At 45.7% G+C, this 25441-nt stretch overlaps 1 protein-coding gene across 4 annotated transcripts in view; it reads left to right on the forward strand.

Annotated features, from left to right (window-relative positions):
* Adamts17 (ADAM metallopeptidase with thrombospondin type 1 motif, 17) overlaps positions 1-25441 on the forward strand; it is a 321560-nt gene that overhangs the window by 13347 nt on the left and 282772 nt on the right. Inside the window, exon 4 of one of the 4 annotated variants that reach the window (NM_001432138.1) lies at positions 24224-24310. Within the exon in view, the coding sequence (NP_001419067.1) occupies positions 24224-24291 (68 nt within the window). The 3' untranslated portion in view covers positions 24292-24310. 4 annotated transcript variants of the gene reach the window in all.

The following is a 25441-nucleotide window of genomic DNA, read 5'->3' on the forward strand; positions in this document are numbered from 1 at the left end:
CAGTCATTGCCTGAGGCTTGTTGTTTGTTTCACTTCTTAAGCTGTCTGCCTGTTCTGGGAGGGTTAGCAGCGAACCAGATGAGTGAGTCCAAGGAGAGACTGCTGCCCCAATTACAGAGTTTTTCTTAATTGCTGTCCACACCCTTAACAAATGTTGGGAACACAGACCTCAGTGTAACATTAATAGTCACTAAAGTGCCCTTTAATGGGATTCAGGGGTTTTTGACTCATGGGTATGAACTTTATAGGTCAGTTTCATTGGATCATTTACTCCCCCACCCCCGCCCGTTATCTGCTTTATAGTGAACAGCTAATAATTGTTTGTCCACGTTTGTGTGCTGTCTGCAGCTGACCTGTGCACATGGGTTCAGAGGCTGTGACTCTGCTCTGCTCTTTCTCAGTCCTGGTGGTGTGTTGGCATCACCTGGAGAGCTTGGCCAACTGCTCATATCTACATGCTTTAGCTGGTCTGGAGCATAACCTGAGCATCTGACCATGGAACAGTCCCCCAGGTGGTTCTAACGTTTGCCCGGTGATAAATACCACCCACGAGCAGGGATGCTCAAACCTTTGATGTTGGGATATGATGTCAATCTATAAGCGCATTCAGAAGATCCATAGCTATCCTGCCATGCACGTGGCCTGCAGGCTGGATGCTCAGAAAGCTGCAACTGTGGGCCACTGAGGGCAAATTTCCTCAGCTGAGAACCATCACACAGGGCCACACAGTGACGTGAAGGGCAGATGGGCTTTATTCCGTCTCACTCAAGTGAGCACCCATCAGCTGCCAGTCTGTGACCTGCAGCCCAGAATGTCTGCCAGTGAGCTAATGGGATGTTTATCTGATGACCTGCTTCTATCCTCTTTGAGGGAGCAATAACTGGAATTGCTGAGCAAATAACAAATGGTGCTTGTGTTTGCGTTTTTGTGCTCCCAGCTAATTTTGGAACACATTCTGAGACTGTTTAGCCATTAATGGAGGACATAAAATGGGGAGTCGGGGTGGGGCAGATGTGGTAGAGACTAAGTTAACTGCTGCTATGCAGGCTGCAGAGAAATCCCGGAAGCCTTTCCTTCCCTTCCCCAAGACCTATACCAGCTTCCTCTGTGGTGTGGGAGCACTTGGATGTGACTGCAGGTTACACATGAGGCAGGGGAGTGACACTGAAGACAGAAGTATACCATGCTTGAGCTCCTTTTTGTTTTGCATGCTATCCTCGTTCCACACTTGTGCTGTGTTGAGAAGGATGTTGGCCTTTTACTGGCCTTAGCTAATAAGACTTTTCTTACTTGGATTAGCTTTCTAACCCTACGCTTTAGAACTTGGAGAAAATTAACTTCCTGGCACACTAGCAAAGTACATTCTTGAAGTTTTCTATATAGGTTGATCAGATTAATCCCAGAGGAACATGGTCTATCTAGATGAAGTAAATGGCTATAGGTTTCACTATGGTGAACCTATATTGACCCTTTACTGCTTGGTCCCTAGACTTGACTGCCCTGACTGGCTCCTCCAGGTGAAGAGGAATCTAACAGGTCTACCCCCAATCACTGGACCTACTTGAGAGATGAATGTCAGTACCTATCTAGTAGCTCGTGTCGGGACAGGATAGAAATAGAGGGACCAACACAGCCAGTGGTCACCGGGAGGGGGAAAAACCACCTGCCCAGAGGTACAATTGGGCTTGCATTTCTGGGAAACTCTAGTGGGCCCCTGGTAAAGGTCTTAAGAGGCTGATTCTTTTCCTTTCTAGGCAAAGCTCTTTTAGAGCTCTGTACACTGTTTCAGTCATGAAATAAAACTCTTGTTTGCAATACGGCAAGAAAATATGGAATCTGCAAACTTTTTTTTTTTTTAATTTTGGGTTCAGTCACGAAGGCCTTTGGCTATTTTGGATAGATGAGATGGTACTTCAGATATGTGGAAATGTTCTTTGAATTTTAAAATTCAAGGTTTTGTCTTTCTTCTATGCTTGCCTGACTTCTTTATTGTCATCAGTGTCACATGAAGGCAGCAGGAGTCAAGGGGAAAAAGCAAGTTTACAGTGGGCTGTTTTAAAAAGGGGAATTCTGTCACAGTTTTGAGCAAAGTAGTGAGCTCATTAGAATATAAATCTGCTCCAGAGTGGGAGCCTCACAGACCTCCTGAGGTATGTCTACAAAGTTCTGTTATCATTTCTTTGTGAACCCATTATTGTTTTCTAGTATTGTCTTGTGCACATATAGTAATAAAGTCATTGTTGATGAGTATCTAGAAGACAGCACAACTTTTCAGAAATTTTTTATTGCTAATTGGTATACAAATTTGCATGTCTAATCATCCATATATATGCTAATACATAGCTGGCCAGGACTTGGGCTTTATTTCAACTATGATTTATTAGTGATAAACCGAGGTGATCAGACTGGCTTAAATTACAAACATTGGCCTGAGCCTACAGGGTTGGTGGGTGAAGCAGGAGGCTGGGCTTCAGGTTATGCTTGTCCTGGCTCATCTTTCTGTAATCCCTGAGTTCTCAGAAGACAGAGGCAGCTCCCACGAAGGCTAAGGCCTTCTACTAACTGGGATTTGAGGCAGGCCAGCCTGCATTACTGTCAGTTCGCCACTGCATTCAGATATATGGAATCAGCATCACATCTGCTTTGGGGAGAGCATAGCTCCCATTTCCCAGGTGACCGTGGACCTGCACTCTGCCTGCTGTCCCTGGATTGACCTCCTGCAGGCCACTACAATCTAGGCCAGCATATGGTTGTGTAGATTTATATGGTGCTCTACCTTGGCCAAAGCCAACTTTCCAGTCCCACAGTTGATATATGACCACTTCCTTCCTGTTTGCACAGTGAATAACTTGAGCTGATCAGTCCTCTTGTCCACCTGGACCAGGGAGAAGAGTGACAGCTAACCCTTGCTCACTTGGGAAGGGCTAACTCCTCTGAGATCACTTCCTCTAGACCAGTGGTTCTTAGCCTGGGGAACTGAAGGACCCTGTCACTGGTCGCCTAAGACCCTCAGAAATATCAGATTTTTGCATTAGGATTCACGGCAGTAGCAAAATTACAGCTATGAAGCAACAAAGAAAGTAATTTTATAGGTGGGGGTCACCACGATATGAGGAACTGTGTTGAAGGGTCTCAGCACTAGGGAGGCAGAAAACCACTAGTCTTGACTTTGAGATGTTAACTCACTGGTGAGGTTTTAATAATAATAATAATAATAATAATAATAATAATAATGATAATGATAATAATAGTAATATTTTCTGACTTTGCTCGGTGTTCATTGTTGGGAACGGTGGCCTTCTATGTTCTGTATCTTGTCTGCAATAGGAAATGGATGGGGACGGGGGAGGGGGTGGCTCAGCAGGCAAAGCCTTTGTCATGAAAGAATGAGGGGTGGAGATCAGATCCCCAGCACCCACGCTGAGGCTGGGTGGGCTTGGTAGCCTGCAAGACTAGCTGTACTGATGAGCTCTGGGTTCGAGTGAGAGATCCTGCCTCATGTACAAGGTGGAGAGCAAAAGATACCCTATGTCACTTCTGTCCTCCCCATTCACGTGCATAGACATACATGTACACTCTTTCACATGTATCCACACGCGTGCAAATATGCACATATTCCATACTATACATATGCCAAAAATGGTATTAAATCTGCTACTTTGAGTTTCCCCAGCTCAGTATTTTATGTACCTATTTGCATATAATTTGCAAAATGTTTTTCCACAAACACTCATTGCAGATTCTAATGTTTAATAATTACTATGCCACAAGAAACAGAAGGAAGACTTGTGCTAGAAGCTCAATTCTGGTTCCAGCTAGTTAGTGAGACTTAACAAATTTCCATCTCTGTCTCTGGCTGCTGGGACTTCCATAACAAAAGGCCACTGGAGGGGGGTTAAAACCTTTCTTCACCCAAGGTCAGGGTTGGCCTGGTTAGTCTTTCTGAGGCTGTGAGAGGCCTTTCTCCTCAGTTCTTAAATGCCCACCTCCCTTCTGCGTGTCTTCTCAGGGACCCACCTTAGTGACATCATTTTTTAGTTACCTGCAGAAAAAAATGTTATCTATTCATGCAGCTACATTGTGAGGCAGTAGGGGGCTGGGATTTGGGCACAGGAAACAATCCAGCTCCCCCCAACCTCTGTTCCCCCACCACCACTCCCACATCTGGAACATGGAGATTACCACAACGTGCATTTACCGTTCTCTACAGAAACGATGATGGCCGTCTTGCCCACTTCTCCCAGTTGTTGTTGGCCAACAGTACAAGTGAGGGGGATTAGTACCACTTCCACTGCTGAGAGATGTGGCTAAGGGCACTCTCACAGTGCCTGGCTGAGAAAGAAGTGTAAGTGCAGATACCATGGTTGGCTTGTCCCTTCCTCCATATTTCCTTTGGAGACCTCAGACAAGTTTGGAACAGCAGCCTGTCTGGCCTTCCTTCCCCTCTTATACGACTGAACAGTGTTTTCCTGAGCTCATGGGAGTGCCGAGTCAGTGTGTACTAGTAGACACTAGTAAACCATTGGCTATTTCTGTACCTACTGTGGTTAGACTATCCACAGGCTCACTCTTCATTGACAAGACACCAGCGCTCCAATGCCCTGGTTCTAGACTCAGGACAGGGAGGGGCTCCCACAGAGCACTGACAGGGACCCTCAGGTTCCCATGGCCACACTTGTTCCTGACATCCTTCTCATAAGTAAACCAACAAAACAAAGCGAACAGAACCCCAGGTTCTGTTTCTCAAGATTGAAATGTTCCCTTGAAGGGCCCAGGCTTAAGTTTTTCCTCCCACTAGCCCCTCCCGTCCTTTCCAGCCTGGTTGGGGGTAGGAGACTAACGAAATAAACAAAGAGTGAACTTTATTTTTAGCAATGGGATATTAGGCAAAGATACCACGCCAAACCAAAACCAGAGAGCCTCTCTCCTCGCACTTTGTCTTAAGCCTTGTTGATGTCTGGCTGTAGCTGTTTCAGAGAGAAGTGAACGTACTCTCCTCTGACGTGTTCTCCAGAAGAAGCCACCAGACAATGCTGATGGCTCCTTCATATCCTGCTCTCTTACAGAGTATAAGCTGCATGTTGTGGTTTCTGTATTTAAAGTCCGAGTGGGGTTTCATATTGGGCAGCTTACGTTTAGCATTTACAGTAATGGCTTCCAGTCTTATTGATGTTGATGGATGCAAATCGAGTCCATTCACAGCACTATAGAAGCTTGCCTACTAATCTTGGCAAGGAATTAGCTTTCTCTTCTCCACTGCCTTTTATTTTCTATTTCTTCAATTGATAAGTTATGTACATTGTTTGATATTTCTATTTGTTGTCACTGTATTCTATATTCAAATGGAGTCTCAGTGTATTGCCCTAGCTAGTCTGGTACTCTTGGGCTCAACTGATCCTCCTGTCTCAGCTTCCAGGGCACTTGGTACCTTAGGCATACACCATCACGCCTGGCTCTATTTATTTTTATTTGATTTATTTAGATTATTAAAGATTTATTTATGCATGTATGTGTTGAACATACATACATATGTCTGTGTTAGTACACATTCATGCATATATATGGATGTGTGTGGGTATACCTATGCATGCATGTGTATGTGTGTGTATATGGTATGTATGTGTGTATATATGTGTATGCCTTTATATATTTGTGTGTGTTTCTTTGTGTGTGTCGGTATGTGTCTTTGTGTGTATATATATGTGTGTGTAATACGTGTGGATATGTATGTGTGTGTCTTTGTGTGTGTATGTGTGTGTCTTTGTATGTATATATGTATGTATTTGTGTGTATGTATGTGTGTGTCTTTGTGTGTGTATGTGTGTGTATGTGTGTGTCTTTGTGTGTGTATATGTATGTATTTGTGTGTATGTGTGTGTCATTGTGTGTGTATGTGTGTGTCTGTATATGTGTGTGCTTATGTGTGTGAGTGTGTGTGTGTCTGTGTATGTATGTCTTTGTGTGTGTGTCTGTGTGAGTGTGTGTGTCTGTATATGTGTGTGTCTGTGTGTGTGAGTGTGTGTGAGTGAGTGTGTAGAGGCCAGAAGAGCATACCAGGCACCTTCTGTCATTCCCCACCTATTCTTTTAGAATCAGGGTCCCTCTTTCTGAGTCTAAGCCTTGCATTTTCTCAACTAGACTGGAAGCCAGCAAGCCCTGCCTTTGCCTCACTCCTGGACCTGGAGTTATCAGGGTGTACAGGATGTCTAATTTGTTATTTGAGTGCTAGCACTCCAACTTTGATCCCCATATTTGTTCTCACTACTGAGCCCTCTTTTCCTTTTATCCTTCCTTCCCTCCTGTCTGCCTGACTTCCTGCCTTTTGAGAAGCTATTTTTCTTGGTCCTGTTGATTTCCCCCTAATTTCTTTCATAGAATACCTACTGAATTAAATTTTTATCTTTCAAAATCGTTTAGTTTTCCTTCCTAGGATAAGTCTTTCTATATATCCTGGGCTGGCACAAAACTAACTGTACATCCCTGGTTGGCTTTGAACTTGTGATGCTCGTTCCTCTACCACTTTCCCCAACACTAGGATTCATGGGTGAGGCACTGGCTCGTTAGTCATTTTAGTTCGCGTATTTGAGACTATGCATTTTATTTTTAGCTCACTTTTGGCTGCAGACAGTTTTTGACATGTATTCTTCTTAGTATCCAGGTCTAAATGCGCTCCTCTTTCTACAGGGGTTTGTGTGCTTGTTTACCTTTTAGAGAAACAGTACAATAGAGTGGTTAAGAATTTAGAGATGGGTCTCCTCGGTTTGATTGATTGAATGGCTTTCATATACAGTAGCTCAAATGGCCATAGGGTATTCTTATAACCCACTCAGATTATAACCCATACAGATTCTTAGTCCTTTAAAATAATAATTTACAACTCCGTGTATAGCAATTGGAGAGTAATGCTTTTACTCGTGTAATATTTTTACTTGGTTCCTTTTGTAGTCCCCGTATCTCTGCTGGGATTTTTAATGTTTTTGTCCATCATGAGCGCATTTTCCTTCAAGTCCTTGAGCATGGTGATGATTGTTCCTTGAACGTTCCTACGTGCTACTCTAACATCTGGGACATTTGGTTTGGTATCCATTGTCTTTTCTCTTGAAAGTAGGTCACATGCTCCTGATTCTTGGCATGTCGAGTAATTTTGGATTGTGCTCTGGATGTTGTAAACATCGTATTGTGGAGACATGGGGTTCTGCTCCTCTGGAGAATGTCTTAGTAGAAACAATTTTACTGGACTCAGATTACAACATTTGTATCTTGGGTGGCAGCTCAAACCTCAGTTAGTTCTTTAAACAATTTCAAAAATGTATTCTTTGAGAATGTGACACATGTATACAATAAAGTAGGATCACAGCCACGCCCACTCCCCTCTTCTGACGCTCCCTCACTTCTCCCCAGTACACACTCCACTCCCCAACTTCATGCCCTCCCCCCTTCTTTCTCCAAATGACCAACTGTCAAGAGGATTTTCTGCCAGTGAGGGGGTGTGTCTAGGCAATATTTAACCTACCCTTGGCCTCATACAGTTCCAATTATGAACCAAAGTTTGATTCTGTCTATGTTCATCCTGGGGAAACAATGTATTTATTAAGGGTGGGTTACAGAGATTGGGTGAGTGTTGTAAGCAGAAGAAAAGGGCTACTTACTCTAAAGCAGTCACACTGGGAAGTCTGAGCCTCATACAGATGATGATGGCTTCCCTATAGCTCTGTAGATGGAGCCCCTGCCTAGTTCTTCCCAGCACCCCCAGCAGCCACTTGCAAGTAGGGCAGACTTACCCACTAGAAGGAGTAGCTGGCTACTTCAGTGAGGGTCCAGTGACCCTCCCCACCCCTCCTTCCACGAGGGAAAGTTATCAGTTAACAAGTGTGGTTGGGATGGTCTCTTGCTAGCCGGCACAGCTGAATCACGGAGATGCTGGCAGTCTGGCCCAGAGAATAGTCCTTTAAAAAATAATGAAGTTTACTTTATGCGTATGTGTGTGTGTGGGTGTTTTGCTTGCATGTGTGTCTGTATATCACATACATGCCTGGCGCCTGTGAAGGCAATAAGAGAGTGTCAAATCTCTTGAAACTGGAGTTACAGACACTGCCATGTGGGTGCCGGGACTCAAACTCACACCCTCTGGGATAGCAGCCAATGCTTTTAATTGCTGAGCCATCTGTCCAGCTCCAAAGGATACTTCTGTACAGCACTAGTTAAGTCCAATTAGTCCTGCCCATGTGCGTATGGGTATAGAACTATCTACCGGTTACCACTGTCCTCCCACCACCAAAGAATTATAATTCTCCCTCCCCGAGTAGTCATCAGCTCCCAATAGTTCTTCAGTAAGGGGTGGAGCCTCATGAGTTCCTCTCCAAGTGGCAGATTTGACTGGCTTGATCTCTTGCAGATAACCACAGGTCCTATGAGCTCCTGAGAGCAGTAGCCATGTCCTATCCAGGAGAAAGTACTCCTTCCCTGGTCCCCAACTCTTTACGTTTTCTTTTTCACCATGTTCGCCACACCTCTGTGACAGTTTGATAAAGATGTCCCACCTTGGGCTGAGTATCCACAGTCAGTCATTCTCGGCACCTTGATCAGTTACAGGTCAGTGCATTGACCAGGATTTACACGGACTGCACTGCGAAAGGCATCTCTGAGGTTAACAGCAGCTCAGGCCTGTGAATATAAGCACGGTTTGAAGGAGATTTATAAGAGAACCATTTAGTTAATTAATAATAGTTCTACTCTGGGGCCTCTGATCCTAGTAGCCATGTTCAGAATAACAGTATCATTAGCCCATAGCCATCACACCATGATTGCACACATAGGTGATTCTTACTTGGAGGGTCAGTGTTGTAACATCCAGCATCCAACATTGGGTCAGACCATTGATATCATTTCTCCCCAGCAGACTGCATAGAACCTCTGGCACCGTGAAAGGTGACTAGAAAGGAAGGATTTTCCTGACTGGTTTGAAATGGATTTCTCTATGTCCTGCAGCCAAAGTCTGTGTTGTCTTATCATGTGCTGTGGTGGGTAACCAAGAGCAGGGCTTGTATTGTTTTGGAGCCCCTGGAGCTTCTGTGACCAGTAAGTCATGGGGAGTCATTGTCATGCCTGGCACTGCAACTTTTATTTAATAACCCATGTCTTCTGGTAGTATGTTGTGTATCCATGCAGGGTGCCTTCATTCAAATTCCTTTTGAAAATTTGCATTTTGAAATTAGCCTACTAACTAGTGGGTTTCTGTTGGGCTTTTGTTTTGTTTGCTTTTTCTACACCTCTTTAGTATTGTCAACTCCACCCAACCCCATTCTGTCAACTACCACCCCTGTCCTAACTTAAACCCTCTTCCCCAGAATCCTCCTCTCATCCGTGTCTCATCTATCCTGCCGTCCTGCCGTTTATATCTGTGATCGGGCTGTGAGACAGCAGGTTTCCACATGGCGTTCTTACACGCCCTTCCTTCCGGTTCCTGAGCTTCCATCCGGTCCATGTAGGGACAACACAGAGATGTGGTGGGATTTATGTATAGACTTCTCCATGTCAGAAGGCAGGGGCTGACCTCTTTCTGTCCTCTGGCCTTTCAGGTTGCAAGGATTGCAGGGTCCTCAGCATACACCAAGCAGGCCTTCCCTCCTTCTCCAGTGCTGTTCCCTCCGTCCCCGTGTTCACCCGCCCAGAATCTTTCTAAGGTTGCCTGTTTCCTGATTCCTTCTTTCTTGTGGCTCTTTACATTTTGTTCAAGTTTGAAATTGTCTTCTGGATGATTGGGACCCTAAGGGACTCTTTAATCATACTATCTTTCATATTACATGGGCTCTGAAATCTTACATACTTAATTTCCAAATCCTTCCCTCCCTCTTTCCCCCTCCCTCCCTCTGTCCTTCCCTCTCTCCACCGTGTGTGTGTGTGTGTGTGTGTGTGTGTGTGTGTGTGTGTGTGTGTGTGTTATTCTAGAAAGTAGGCTTTTAAAAAGACATTTTTTTGTTTGTGTATGTGTGGACATATGCCATGACATGTAGGTAGAGGTCAGCAGATAACTTGGGGACTTGGGGGTGTTGATTCTTTTCTACCATGTGGGATCCTAGGATTCAAACCCAGGTTGTCAGGCTTGGTAGCTTGGGCCTTTAGCATCTGAGCCATTTCTCCAGCCCTGACATTTTTGTTTAATATGTGTGGCAGGTGGGTTTTTGTTTGTTTGTGTTTGTTTTGGTGCGTGTATGTGTGTGTAAGTGTAAATGTGTATCACCTAACTTCTGTGAACAGTGTTCACTAGCTCAGGTTGTATGGTCTCATTATTCTGAGCCTGCTTGCTTACTGCTTTTAGAGGTACGTATCAATTCTCACATTGTACTGTGACCAGCTAGCTCCACTGTTTAATTTTGCCATCTTTTATTTGATACATTGTAACACAGTTGCATTTAATGCACACAGGTTGTGAAGCTTGACCAATTAACTTCTCTTACCCTCAGGTTAACAGTTCATTCTTTCCCTGGGTTGGGCTCTTGACCTTCTATCCGGGCTTGCATCTAATGTCATAGACTTTCATTTTAGTTTGTACTTGTCTGCTATTTCTCCAGTGTTGTTTTTATGTTTATTTACTCTATGTTTTAGGGCTTTGTCTGCACGCATACCTGCACTCTAGAAGTTGACATTGGATCCTATTGTAAATGGTTCTGAGCTGCCATGTGGGTGCTGGGAATTGAACTCAGAACCTCTAGAAGATCAGCCAGCACTTTTAACCACTGAGCTGTCTCTCTAGCCTCCTAGTGTTATTTCTAATCCTTCTCTGTTAGGATGTTTTCCATGTGTCTTAAAAGTAGTATATATCTCACGGGCAGAGAGACACTTTCCCATTCATGAACACTTGTTGCTCTTGTAGAGGAACCAAGCTTGGTTTCAGCACCCACGTAGTGACTCACAGCAGTTCCAGGGGATCTGGTGCTCTCTAATGACCTCGGTGGACACCAGGCCCACACATGGGGTGCACAGACATACATTCAGTCAAGTCACTCATCCACATGGAAGAAATAAACCTTAAAAAATAAAAGGAGGAAACAAAAAGCTGTGCATATCACAGTTGGTGCACTTGTCTGCTACACAGGAGCTCTGGTGCAGTCACCAGCTCCGCCATGTTCCAACAGCCACATGAAGGAGTAGCATTTGAATTGTGAACAAATTCTCTCTGCTCAGTGGTAGGGGGATATTTTTGTGTTTGTGGTATTAGTGATACAGGTGAATTCCTTTAGGCCATATTATATTTTGTTTTCTATTTCTTGTACCATGATTTTCCTCTGCTTATGTGGTAGTGGTGCCCCGGCTGCCCCTTCTATTGGTTTAGCCAGTTTTTCTCCATCCCTCCTTCTCCCTCCACTAGCTATGCATTGTGTCAGTATTGTTGTTGTTACCTTTAATTGACATGCACACAGTCTCTCTCTCTCTCTCTGTCTCTCTCTCTCTCTCACACACACACATATCTGTGGACACACACACACTTTTCTATCAGGCAATCAAATATCATTGTAACCCAAAACCTTCAAACACTTTATCCTTTCGCTTTTCTATGTTTTTTTTATCTTATTGTCTCATAATTATGATCAGTATGTGCAGATAGAATTATTCAGTTTTGTTTATATATTGATCTATTTAGTGTTGTTTCCTGCAGCTCATGTCTCTCTGCCTTTGTTCTTAAACAACTTGGCTTTGAATGGGGCTTCGTGTGACTAACTTGTCACCTTTGCTTTATCCCAATGCTGTTTATCTTACCTTCCCTCTCGGTGACGACAGAACTGAAGATGGAGTTCTAGTCTGAGTGTTATCTCTTGTCACACTTGGCAGACACTTTCTGTGGTTTGCTTTTGCTTATAAACAGCCTGTCCGACTTTAGATTCTGTGTAAATATTCTGTCTTTCCTCTCTGTTCCTCTGGTGAGAAACCGTTGCTTTGTGTGTGTGTGTGTGTGTGTGTGTGTGTGTGTGTGTGTGTGTGTGTGTTCCACGCCTGTCTCCAGCAGGTTATCTACGGCCATCTCTGTTGGAGTCCTGGTTTTCCCTGTGAGGCTTCCTGGGGTTTGTCCATCCTGGGCAGGCTCTGTCTGTACGTGCTGAGGAGCCTCCCACATTAAGTACTGATTCCCTTGGGCACTCCTAACTGATAAGCGGGGTTCCTGCTGTTCTGAACTCTATACTTTGTAACTTTTTTTTTAATGCCCTTAGTTGTCTTTACATTCTGTATTCTGGAGAACTCTTGCCCATTGGTTCCCTAAATCAGCAGATTTCTTCCTCACTGTATCTAAACTACTTGGTTTTTCTTTGGGGTTTTGAGTTTAATAATTCTGTGTGTCTCAAAGTTCTAATTTTTTCCCCCAATCCCACCTCTTATGGTGTCTTATTTCAGCGTACCTTTTTCACCTCAGCACAGTGCCTCATTTTAGCCTAGTCATATGATGTCTTTTTTGAGTAATTTCTTCTGAGTTTCTTGAGGCCGATGACTGATGTCACACATCCTCACTGGTCCGTGCCCCTGGAAAGATCGCAAACAGTGGTTTCTCACCGTCTTGGCACTATTTGGGCCTTTCAGCCACTGGATTGTTCAGACCACACCCCACTTTCTCTCTGCTCCAGGTGTGAAATTTCTTGTACATGAAAAATTTGCCTTCTTTACGCTGAGTTTGGCTACCGTGTTGTTTTAGCCCTTTCTGTCCACTGTAACAAAATCTTATAAGCTGGGTAGCTTATGAGTAATTGAGAGGACATTGACTTCTTGGAGTTCTGAAATCTGGGAAGTCAAAGATCCAGGCACTGGCAGATTGGATGAGTGCTGGTGGACTTTCTCAGAGCTGGTGGCTTGTCTCTGTGTCCTTGCACTGGGGGCAGGGGGGTTTATTTTTTATTAGATCATTTATTTCACTTGTAAGGGCTCCACACTCATGATCTAATGACTCATAAGCCCCCCTCCTAAAAGTTTGCAGGAATAATTAGGTTCAGAAATATCCAGGCTATAAAAATAATTAAAGCTTATAAAGCTTACACTGCTATTCTCAGCAATCAGGAGGCAGAGGCAGAAGGATCTCTCTTCTCTCTGAGTTCCAGGCCAACCTGGTCTATAAATCAAGTTCTAGGACAGCTAAGGCTGCTACACAGAGAAACCCTGTCTTGAAAACCCAAAACTTTTAAAACAACCTTTAAGAATATTTTCATGTTTTTGTTATTGTCAAGCTGCAGTTCATGAATACTTTGCTCCTCACTTGGTGTGAGGTGTGTAGGAAATGTCACATGAGCTCATCCAAGTCCCCTCTTAGGCACAAAGGAAGCCTTCTTTCCCATGCTATGTAAATGTCTCTGAGACATTGGTCGTCAGTTCATTTCACACTGTCCCGGTTCGAGGACACCACGGGAGGGCTCCTATGCATCTTCGCTATGGCAGGATGTTTGGGAGGAGGTGTGGTCTATGGCACCCACTCCTGTAGTGTTTCTGATGTGAATGCAGCCCAACCTGGAGGGACCTGGAGCTGACTTTAGCAGACATCTAGCAGTGTGATGTTGCTAGGAATCCATATCTTAGTCCCACAGTGTCCCCCTGCTTGGGGGTTGCAGGTGATGTGGGGATGGCTGGATGAATGCTACACGGGTGTCAGATGGCGAGGGGCGTGGCTACCAGCTTTGCATGCACTGCTGTCTTCTGAGCCTAATTCTCACACACTTCAAGACAGTTTGGTCTTGCTGTTTATTTTATGTGAAGCATATATCTTCCAAGTCACTCTATCTCACTTCTAATCTCTTTACTCTGAATGACCTTGAATGACCAAGGAAAACTTTTTTCTTTCTCTCTCCCTTGAGGTATATGGGTAGATGGAGGACGCTTATTAATAACTCTTTGGGAAGAGTAAAACTAAAGCCTTATTTTATCCCTGTATACAATGATTGGTCTTGGCTGTTACCTCCCCCACCCCTAGGCTTTATGACTGGGTTTAGAGTCTGGCGGACACTGGAAAGTAGAGGCTGCCCGCTGCCTGCCTGTGTGGCCTGGGAATGGATGCTAGACCGGTGGTAGGTGGTTTGGGTGGCTCTGACTCTACCTTCCAGGATGTAGTAGCATGAACCAAGTCAGCTAATTTCTTCTATTCCCTTTTTTGTTTTCTTACCTATTGAAGATGGGTAATAACTCTGTGTTCGTATGTTTGTGTGTGTGCATGTGCATATGGAGTCAACCTGAATGTCACCACTCAGAAACCATCGACGTAGAATTTTTTTTTTTGACATAGGGTCTAGTGAGCTGGGGGGTGGGGTGTATCATCGTGCCTGGCTTTTTAACATGGGTCCTGGGGACCAAAATCAGGTCCTCAAGCTTCCACAGCAAACACCTTACTGACGGAGCTGTCTCCCCAGCCACAGGAGATACTTTTCTAAATATTTTTACTTGATTAAGTTGCTGGATGTTACGAGACTTAATGCTGTGCTTGGTCAAGTAGAAAGTACTAATGAAAATACACAGTTGCTTCCCCTCCCCCATGGGGAAGGCAAGAAGGAGAGAATGGATTCATCAACGCCAAACCTAACATGGTGGTGGGGTAGAGGGGATTAGTGAGATCCCATGGGACAGGGGTTTCTCAGGAAGTGGCAGGAGGAGCACAGCACTTGAAGAAAGTCTCTCCCAGCTCCATCTCTCTGATAGCAGATTTGAATGCCAGAGGACAAAGAGGACAAATTTGCTGGGGCTCACAGCTTTGCAGGTTCCAGCCCACAGCTGTTTGGCTCTGTTGCTTGTAGGCCAGTGGTGACACATCATGGAGAGACACTGTGGCTGAGCAAACCCCTCTCCTCATAAAGAGCAAGAAGAAAGGAGGGTCTTACCGTCCTCCTTGAAAACATACTTCTAATGACCTCTAGACCTCCTGTTCTTCTCTCATAGTTTCCATGACATTGCAATGGTGCCACCTGGGCTCCTGGACTCTAATGCATGGGCCTTTAGGGGAGGCATTCTGGATTCAAACTATAGCACTCTTCAAGCTGGGATCTGGATTCATAGTCAAGGACTCATCTTCCAGGTTTCTGGGCTGCTCTTCTGTGAGCCCGGTAGGTTTCTAGGTATGAGAACTACACAAAAGCCGAGATCAATAGCTTGTGCTTGGGGGATGGCCTCAATTATCTGAGATGCTACCATAACAACCAAATGAATGGCAGTAAGAGGGCGTGCCAGAGGCCATGTTGTGGGAGGAGCCATGAACATACAGCACTTAGACTGCTGCATCTGAAATGTTAAGAAAGCTTTTTTTGAAAGTTTCTCTACAGTCATCCACTCATAATCGGTTTTTCCCCAATTTCTTTGTTTTTAAGAATGTGATCATTCAACACACAAGTGACTAGCAGGTCCCTCTGAAGGCCTGCTTCAGCCATTGTCAACCTAAAAGATTGTTGGGCCCATCTCTAGAGCAGTTTCAAGTATCCACCTGTGGATCTTGACTTCCTCTTGAGGGCCTGGATTTCTGGGATGATCCATGGAACATGAGAAATGGCTCAGCTAGTTTTGGAAACTATGACTCCATGAGTCTTTGTGCCAGGGAAGAAGATGCAATTAAGACTTGGGGAGACTTCGTCTGAAGGACTTTCTGATTCGCAGAAGTGTTGGTTGGGAAGGGTAGAGGGAATGTAGCCTCCAGCCTGACAACTCAGACTGTGCCAGGAAGCAAGATGTGGGCTGTCTTCTGTTCATTGTGAATTGATGGTGGGCTGCTCCGTGGTCTGAGACTGGTACCTGAACCTTGATTGGATGTTGCCCATTGCCTGCCCTCCTTTTGGCCCATCATGGATCCCTCTCCTTATCCCCAGCACCTTTAATGTTTCTTCCATGACTCTGAGATGGAATAGAAACCATAGCTGGTTCCTGCCCTCGCACCAGACTGAACCTGTGGGCTTTGTTCTCTGTTTCCTAGCAACATGGCTCCCTTACTTCTCTCAGTCCTTGGTTTAAGATGCCCTTGTCTTGGATGCCCTGCTCTATTCCCTTCCTCTCCTTCCCTGTCTCTAGAGGATCACCAAGCCAAGATATCTACACAGATTTCACAAAGCTCGGATCTTTATCCTTTTTTCTCCCTTGTGCTGGGATTGAAAGGAGGGATTGGTGTATGCTAGACGAACACTCCCCACCGAGCTGCATCCTCAGGCCCTCTGTACTTTCTTTTGCTGCCTTGGTATGCATGTCACCTTTCCACCCTGAAACGGCCTCTAGCTGTCTCCTCCTGTGTCTGTAGCAGCTTAGTTTTGACCACAGATGCTGCCCGTTCCCAATGGCGGGCCTGCCCCTACCAACCAGACCCCAAAAATTCTTACCCAGTACTTTCTAGTCACTGGACTCAAGGTCCTAGTCTCTCACTGTGCCCTTTCTCTAGGCTATCCCCTTTACTTCATGTCTGCTTCTTATTTTGGTAGCATTGAAAAGGGCATTAGCACAGCCATTGCCCCCATCCACCAACTGATATTTCCCCAATTGCTTATGTGTTTAATCCCTACCCACCACCCTCCCAATCTCTCTACTTAAAACCTGTCATAGTTAGCTTCATCTGTCAGCTTGGAACCAACCTAGTGTCAACTGAGAGTAACCTCAATTGAGGAATTGCCCCCATCAGATGCTCCTGGGGCATTTTCTTAATTGCTTGTTGGTGTGGAAGGGTCAGCCCACTGCAGGTTGTGCCTCCCTTTTTGGCGAGTTGGCCTGGGCTCTACAAGAAAGGTAGCTGAACATGAGCCTGGAAGCCAGCCAGTCAGCAGCATCCCTCCATGAACTCTGCTTAGGTTCCTGCATTCAGGTTCCTGCCTTAGGTTCGATGGATGAATTGTGACCGTACAGGCCAAATGAGTCCGCCCCTTCTCCAGGTTTGTTATGGTCAACAATTTATCCTAGCAGCAAAAGAAAGATAATGCACTGCCCTTCCTCTGCAATTTCTCTGAGCTGCTTGAAGACAATCTTCAGACTCCCTGGCCATCTTCTTCTGCATGTTCTTTACACTTCTGGAAGCTCATCCTCACTGTGTCAGGAAACCACGTGAGGTAATACTGTGCTCAGTCTCCTGTCATCCCTGTCTCACTTCTTCTAGTGTCTCTCTGAGCTTCCTTTTCTTGGGCCACAGTGCCATTCATTGCAAATGTGTGCATGTGCTCATGATGTACACGTGTGAGTGTTGGCATGTTATGTGTGTGCTCAGAGGTCCAAGGACTGCATTCAGATGTTAGTTCTTGCTCCTCTCCTTCCACAGTGAGTTCCTGGATCACATTCAAGTCACCAGGCCTTCATGGCAAGAAGTGCTTTTAATCACAAAGCCACCTTGCTAGCCCCAACACTCAGCTTAGAATCGTACATTCTGTTTGAGTGTCGTGCCTCCCTATTCTCCTCCAACCTGGGTCAGCTCCTTAGTATTTGTTTTACCAGATCTTCCAACATACCTCCTCTCTCTCTCTCTCTCTCTCTCTCTCTCTCTCTCTCTCTCTCTCTCTCTTCAGAAATGATACTATGGACTGTCTTACTTAGGGCTACTATTGCTGCAATGAAGCATCATTACCCAAAGCAGGTCGGAAGGAAAGGGTTTATTTGACTTACGCTTCCATATCACAGAAGAAAGTCAGGTCAGAAACTCAAACAGGGCAGGAACCTGATGTAGAGGCCCTGGAGGGATGCTGCTTACTGACTTGCTCCCCATGGCTTGCTCAGCCTGTTTTATTATAGAACCAGGACACCAGCCTAGAAAGGACACTACCTAAAACAGGCTAGGTTCATCCAACTCATTCACTAATCAAGAAAATGCTTCAAAAGGCTCGCCTGCTGCCCAACCTTACAGAGACATTTTTCTCAATTGACGTTCCCTCTTCCGACAACTGTATTTTGTGTGAAGTTGACATAAGCGAGCCAGCACAAGGATGTCTGTAGGTTTACTTTTGTCTGGTGTTTCACGACAAGAGTTACAGAGAAGATTCTGTGTCCTCCTGGGTGGGTCTTACTGTAGGCACAAGCAGTCTGGCTACATTTAGTGCTGGGTAAAGTTTGTATTTCAGGGTTAACACGGGTCAAGTTACAGTCTTTACTTAGTTAGCAAGGAGCTTGGAGGAATTTCAAGGTCACGTGGACATTGTGCTCCACACCAGGTCTCCCTCACTCACATCTCTCTGTTCTTCCCAGTGTTCCCATGAAGCTTTGAAACTCGACTCTCAGAGGCCCAGCTCTTCTCCCACCCTTTCAGCTGTTTTCTTCCTGTAAGGAGGGCTTTCTTTCTCTTCTCCACGACGTAGGGATTTACATCTGTGAGGACTTGTCGACTCCTTTTATTCCACAAATCCTCATTTATATGTATTTACTATGATGCCCAAACTACCTCAGACTTGGCCAGTGAGCGTGCAATTGTTAAAATTAGACATGGCTATTGAATTTTCCAATGGCTTTTATAGTATTATGTAGACATGCATACGATTTTCCTCTTTAGATGTATTAATATGGTATATTATGTCAATGGTTTCCTAATACTATACCAACCTTAAATTCCTGGGGGAAAAAAGATCCCACTGGTTTTGCTTTATTATTTCCTTCAGTTGATGGTAGATTTTGCTTGCTCAAGTTTTTCCTAAATATTTTGCATCCATAATTTAGATGTATGTGTGTGTCTGTGAGAGTGTGTTTGTCTGTGACTGTGTGTATCTATGTGTGAATATTTATGTGTGTGGAGGTTGGTCTGTCTATGTGTACGCCTGTGTGTGTGTGTGTGTGTGTGTGTGTGTGTGTCTGTGTGTGTCTGTCTGTCTGTGTACATATGCTTGTCTGTGCATCAATTTCAGATTGGACATTGATGTTACACTGGCTCTATAAAAGTGTGGACTTTTCTTCAGTGCCCTGGGACAGTTTATGAATCAAGCAGGCCTTCTGGTCTGCAAAGGTTTGCTTGGTCCAGTCCCTCCTGGAGCCATCTCAACACAGCGCTCTTTGTGACTGCGATTCCTTTGTACTTTCCTCCTGCCATTAAAAGCCCACCTACTTACCTTTGTGTTGCCATGGAAACACTTCTACTATGTGATGTTTTCCTTACAGTGTCACCGAACCTTTCCCACAGAAGTGCATAAAGTTCCTCTTTTGCTTGATGTATTAGGAGGTCATTCTTGCTTAATGGGATTCAAACAAGGTTGAAGACTCTGGTCACAGGGTCTTCGTATATTGAAGGCAGACTTTAGCCAGGGAAAGACCTTTTTGGTCCATCTTTGTACTGCTCCTGGGTTTAGTGGGCCAAGTGAGGTACTGCTTGCCTGTCCAGCAAGTCCGCACTGACAGCCTTCCTTGCTGCTCTGAAAACTCTGGATGCTTTGTCTACGTCCTGAGCATCAGGCTTCTTTGTCTGCCGTCCACTGTCTCAGCTGTGTCCAGGGCACGCTGGCTCGAAGGCAACACTCAGCCACTCAAGCATTTCTTTCCTATGGCTGCTATACTAAAGTACCACAGACTCAGTCGCCTAAAATAACACAGACGATTCTCTTCCAGCCTGGGAGGTCAGGAGTCTAAAATCAGCTGCATTGGATGTCAGCAGGCCTTTGTTCCTGCTGGACGCTCTGGGGACGGAATCTGTTTCCTCACCTCATCCAGCTCTGAAGGCTACCACAACCCTTGGCTCTCAGTCCTTCTCTGCTTCCTCCTGCTTCAAAACCAGTGACATTTCTCATGCTGCATCCCTCTGCTGGCTCTCTCCTGTACCTGAATGCCCTTCCACCTGTCCCAGGGTTCTAAATGACATCTGCAGAGTTCCCGTCGTCCCCACACAAAACACTGCTCCCTGAGTTTTGGACATTAGGACATAGGCAACTTTAGAAAGCCTCTTGCAACCCGGAAAGGTGTTTGTTTCTTTCTCCCACCAATTGGGACAGAGTAACTGTTCCCCTTTTGTATCTGTTCAGTGTGTTTCACGAGAACAGGGCAATGCCACTGGGGGACAAGCATAGTGCTTCCGCCTGGAACATTGCTATTCTTCTGTCATGAGAGAGAGTCTGAAATACCAACACCAAGACAATGAAACAGAGAACCGTGCTATTTTTTTTACGGCTGCCCCTGAACCCTTTTTTCCCACACACCATTCTGCCAAACAGAGGAATTGGGCAAGAAACTATGCCATCTCTCCCTGGTTCTCTGGGTTCTTATGCAACTCACGCCCATCCCACTTTAGTAACTCAAAGCAGAGAAGGCCTCCAGCTTAAATAGGAAAATCTGCCTGGCGCTGCAGACGGATCAAAAATGCATGGTTTATTATTTAAAGTGAGTACTGGCCGGAGCTGTCCAGGTGGCTCAGACACTGCTGGCAGCTGGGTCCTCTGTGAGACTGAAGAAGGGCTGTGGCCCCTCAGAAGGCCTGGTCCAGGAGGCTGGGTACATGTATGACCTACGTACTGGTTTGGTGTTCCAGACAGCGGCGGGGGTGGGCAAAGCTCCTACTAGTTCTCCTCGAAGTGTCTGATTTTTGAATCAGCAGCATTCATGTTCCCTCCAAGGGAGAGAACAGACAAGAACAGGAGAGAGAATGTGTGACCAAGCAACGGAGTGTAGCCGGGCTTTCCTCCCAGCAGGAGGCTTCTGGCCAGAAAGTCCACCAGAGGCAGGGGCAAGAGTAACAGACTTTTTTAAAAAAATGGCTTTAGGTTGCATATCCCTCCCCCTTCTGCAAAGAAGTCTAGCTTTTTTAGTACGCTAATTTCTCATGGAAAATCCCAGAAAAAAAAAGTCTCATCGGGACAGCTGCTGCCCAGTTTCGTTGGGCGATTTCCAGCTGCAGATGAAGTGGGTTCATTTTGCACAGCCTTTCTTCCTAAGCAACGGGCAATTTCTTGTGCACAACCAGACCGGGAACTCACTGGCTGGAACCCGGGTGGGGTTGCACAGACTGCCTCCGGGCTGAAGGAGCCCTACCTTTCTCAATCCATTAGTAAGTCATAGATCAAATCCCTGTCACTGGGTCTGAAAGACTTGGACAATGAAACATAAGGGGAAAACCCAATAAAGCTGAATGTTCCCGCCCACTGGAGCAGAAAATGCCAGGCATCATTGGTGGTCGACTTTGGCCATGGTGTGGCTGGATCCCAGACCCCACTGTAAAGGGACCCAGGGCTCTTCTACGTCTGCCTTGGGGGGCCGCCTCCTGCCCTGACTGTACTTAGAGGATGGATTCTCCTCTCTAAGGAAATCGACATCACTTAGAGACAGGGCTTACTAAAGGGGGTCCTGTAAGCACCCCATTAGGGTGTCTCTTCTGGGTCTTCATGGTTGTTCTTTACATCAGTTTACAGAACTACACCTTATTGCTAAAATGAGTCACCGTGGTGAAGGCTGACTGCTGCTTTTCCGACTCTGTGTTTGGGGAGTCTTTATCCCTTCACCCCTCTCTTCTTATTTGGGGGTGACAGTCAACAGTACTCCAGGCCTTCCCTGTCCTCCAGGGTGTCGTCTGAGTCACGTTCAGCCCATTGGTTTCTTTTTTGGGAGGCAGTTAATCATCCTGTCGGAGTTGAGCGCTCAAGGCACACCAAGGCCCAGCTCTACATCAATTCCTGTCACGGGCCTGGTTGGTCTGCCTCTGAGTTTGAAAAACTGCCTCCCTCAGTATAAACATGTGTGTTCCAGCAGTGAGCCGACAGCCCAGCCACCGCAGTTGCTTGTTCTTGAGGCCTGTCTTCTGCTAGGGATTTATCTCCCTCCATCTTTCTCCTATCTTAACACCTCTGTCATTCCTCGTGTGTGTGTGTGTGTGTGTGTGTGTGTGTGTGTGTGTGTGTGTGCGTGTGTACAAACATGCAACCATAACACCCCTTTCTTTATTACTAGTATGCTCTATAGTAATTTACAAAGTATTATATACCAGTACATATTGCTAGCATATAGGCACAAACACACACGTGCATTTTTAAATTTTATTTTTGGACAATGTCATATGTATGAAATGTTTTGATCGTTACTCCATCATTGCTCTCTTACCCCCCTTCCATTCTCTCTGAACCCCTTCTTCCTCCTTTTCTCCCTCTGCCTCCCAGCAAATCCCAAAGGACCCACTGAGATCATCGATGTTGTTCTCGTGAGCGTGGTGTGGAGCCTGAGCCGCATAGCCGTGGCCACACCACTGAAGAAAATAAAATGGCTCTCCTTCTCCTAGCTCCCATTAACTGCTTCTCAGCCAGGAGGCGGGGCTTCGGCATCACTAGCCTTTCCTTCATGAGTTTGATGGCCATGTCACACCTACCCTAGGGCTGGGCGCTCAGCCACCGCTTGTTCTCAGCAGTCTAAGTTTCCAGTCTCTGTATTACCAACTGCTGCCCACTGCGGGAAGGGCTCTGACCACGGCGAGTGCTCTGTGGGTGTTGTTAGCACTGGGTATCCACTGGGTATGGAAAGGAGTTTCGTAATGACATTGAATGCGTATGTAGGATGCATTTTGTTGATATCAGTTCTCAGTTTTCTCTCCTTCCTCTCCAGCCTCTCCCTGACATACTTCTTGTAATGTCCCTTTCATGATCTCCCCATCACCCCAGGATTTCATATACATGAAAAAATTCAGTATTTATCCTTCTGATCTGGCTTATCTCACTTAGCATGATAATCTCTGGTCTCATCTGTTTCCCTGAAAATGGCATGATGTTGTTCTCCATGACTGAGTAATGCCCCATCATAGTATGTGAGAACCACATTTTCTTCGTCTGTTCATACACTGGTGGGCGATATACCCAGGCCACGTACACAATACCACATCATGGGTGTGTTGAATAGTGCCACAGTAAACGTGGTTGGTCAGGGATGCCTGTTGTAGGGCAGCTGGATGTTTTGTGTGTCTGGCTAGAGCATACGGAAGTTCTAGTTTTAGACTGTGAGGGACCTCCTTACCTACAGTGACTCCTTCAACCTCTATTACCACCAGCAGTGAGTAATAAAATCTGTTCCCCAGAGTCCTTGGCCACACCTGCTTTTCCTATGTTTGTTTTAATGATAAGTCACTGTGGCCACAGTCATATAGAATGGCAATGTTGTTTTGACTTACCATGTTGTAATTTCCTGTCAGCGAAAGATTTCACATGTTTCCTCGGGTGCTTCTTCTTTTGAGATGTAGCTGTTCAATTCTCTGACCCATTTGCTGATTGAGTCATTTGATATTTTTGGTGTTTAATTTTTGAGTTCTTTATTTATTCTGTATATTATTTCACTGTTTCTCAGACAGAATAAATACATGAAAATGCTCCCGAGGAGGGGTGGCTCTGTCACACCTGCCTTTACATTTTGTCTACATGACTGGCTCCTTCTAACACCTTGGAAACCTAGTATGAACAGGTGTGGGGGGCGGGGCGGGTTCCATGGCTATCAAACAAGTGGATCCTAGGGGTTAGTCTAAGTCCTGGCTTCAGTACACACTCGTGAGTAAACTTTTAAAGTTTGTGGAGCCTTCAAGATGGGGCTCCATGATGTCACAGACAATGGCAGAGGGCCAGCTGGTAAGAATGGCAGGAGGAAGGTCCTGTTGGCACACACATTCCAGCCATAGTAGAAACTGGGCCTGGGAATTGAAAATATAGTCTTCCTTGGGACATCAATGTTAAGACAGGTTCCTACCACAAGCAGATGGCCCTGCTTACTGTCAGAGCTAGAGAGTCGCTGGCTTAGGGGACAGTGTGACTTATGAGGCCAGAAGGACAGAGACTTGGTGAAGGTGTATCTAGTCCAGTTTCCTTACCATAGATGAGCAGGACAGCATGTATCCAAGGTTTGCCCAGGTGAGTGAGCACGTCCTGGTGTCCCCAAGACTGGCCTCTCCAGAGGTTGGGTCAAACTTCACTCGTTGAGAAAGTAACCCGGAGAAGCCAGAGTGAACGAAGCTGGAGGCCCTGCCTGGATTTCTGTTTTCCTTTCCCATGACTTTTTCCCCCTGATTCCAGTGTGGACAGTAGAGACTTCTTGAAGAACATCCAGCTTGGAGCATATTAAAGAGCAGTAACTTGGAGTCTTAATACACCACTAACTGCCCAAAAAGGGAGTGTAGTTAGGAAAAGCACAGGAGACGGGAACCATTCAAGTCACGGTGGGAATGCGGTGTGTCGAAGGACTGCCAGGGAGAGTGTCTTTGACATTTTCTTCAGGGGACCTGAGGGTTCTACCAGCTTAAAGCCCATGGCCTCGGGTCACTTCTCTCTGGGGGCTTCTGAGATTCACAACTGTCCTTCTACTGTTTTTCTCACAGCTGGCCATGGCAGGCCGCCGTTGGCCCATGTTCCAGACGGCTACACATCATTTCTGGATGCCAGATAAAATAAAATGCTTTACAATAACCTTCCGACGAGGCTCCACTGTAAGGCTCTTGTGCGGTGTGTGTGTGAGCTGTGAGGGGTGGGGGGTGGGGTGGGGGGAGGCAGGGTGGCAGTCTCTCCATGGCCGTGATGCTCTCCATAATAGATACCGCTGAACAGTTGTTTATAAAGTGAGATTTTTGTCAAGTGAACCAAACATTAAATTAAGTAGACGAACTTACCATTTAAAAGAAATCTGGAACCCTCCCATGGAGGGAGGGGCTTTTGGCACGATCGGAACCAGCTGTCCAGAGTGTGTGCTTGCTGGTTGATTCTTGTAAAAAAAATTTTTTTTCATACAGAATTATAACTGTGTAAATCAGATTTCCGAGTCAGGGGCTCAGAGTGGGACACCTTTAAGTACGAACAAGATTCTTTCCCAGTGCGGCTGTCTCAAGTGTGTGTGGCCGGGTGACAGCTGGCTGGCTGACAGCTTTCTTTCAAAGCTGGGGGTGCGGGCCTGTGTGCAGGGGGCCTGTGGACGCTCCCAGTGTATGCCGCCCCACGTGGACACGGGGCATGCCAGCCACACACATGGCACCAGGCCACCCACACGACACCCCTTCCCAGGTTCCGCTCTCTCAAGTGTTCAGCTGATTTCATCTATAAAACCGTGATTTCTGCTGTAGCTGGATAAGCATGAAGGAGTGTTTTGAGAGTCCTAGGAGGTTAAAACTCAAGTGGAAAAAAAATCTCTAGGAGGTCCTAGGAGAAGAGAGTCCTAGGAGGTTAAAACTCAAGTGGAAAAAAAATCTCTTAGGGAGCTCTTAGCATGGCTGGACCTGGGGTTTACAGTAGTGTGGATGTTTTCCTCACTTGCTGTCTCTGCCTGTTTCCCTCAATGTTGGCTTCATTCTCTGGCAGCAAAGAGCCTACTGTGGTCCAGGGTGCTTTATCTCTGGGTTCCTGTCCTCCAGGGGTTTTTAGTGTGTCAGTGTTGGTGGTGAACCTTTAAGAGGTGGGACTTAATGGTAGCCAGCACTAGGAAGAATTAGCTAGTTCTCGTGGCACCTTGGTCTTGCTTTGGCTTTGTGTTTCATTAAATGATTTATTTCTCTTTATGTGTTTTATACCATTATGATTCCGTATTCAGTGAGCTCCTTACCAGAGAG

This window comes from Rattus norvegicus, chromosome 1 (genome assembly GCF_021556685.1).
Source record: "Rattus norvegicus strain SHRSP/BbbUtx chromosome 1, alternate assembly SHRSP_T2T, whole genome shotgun sequence".
In the NCBI taxonomy this organism is placed as follows: domain Eukaryota; kingdom Metazoa; phylum Chordata; class Mammalia; order Rodentia; family Muridae; genus Rattus; species Rattus norvegicus.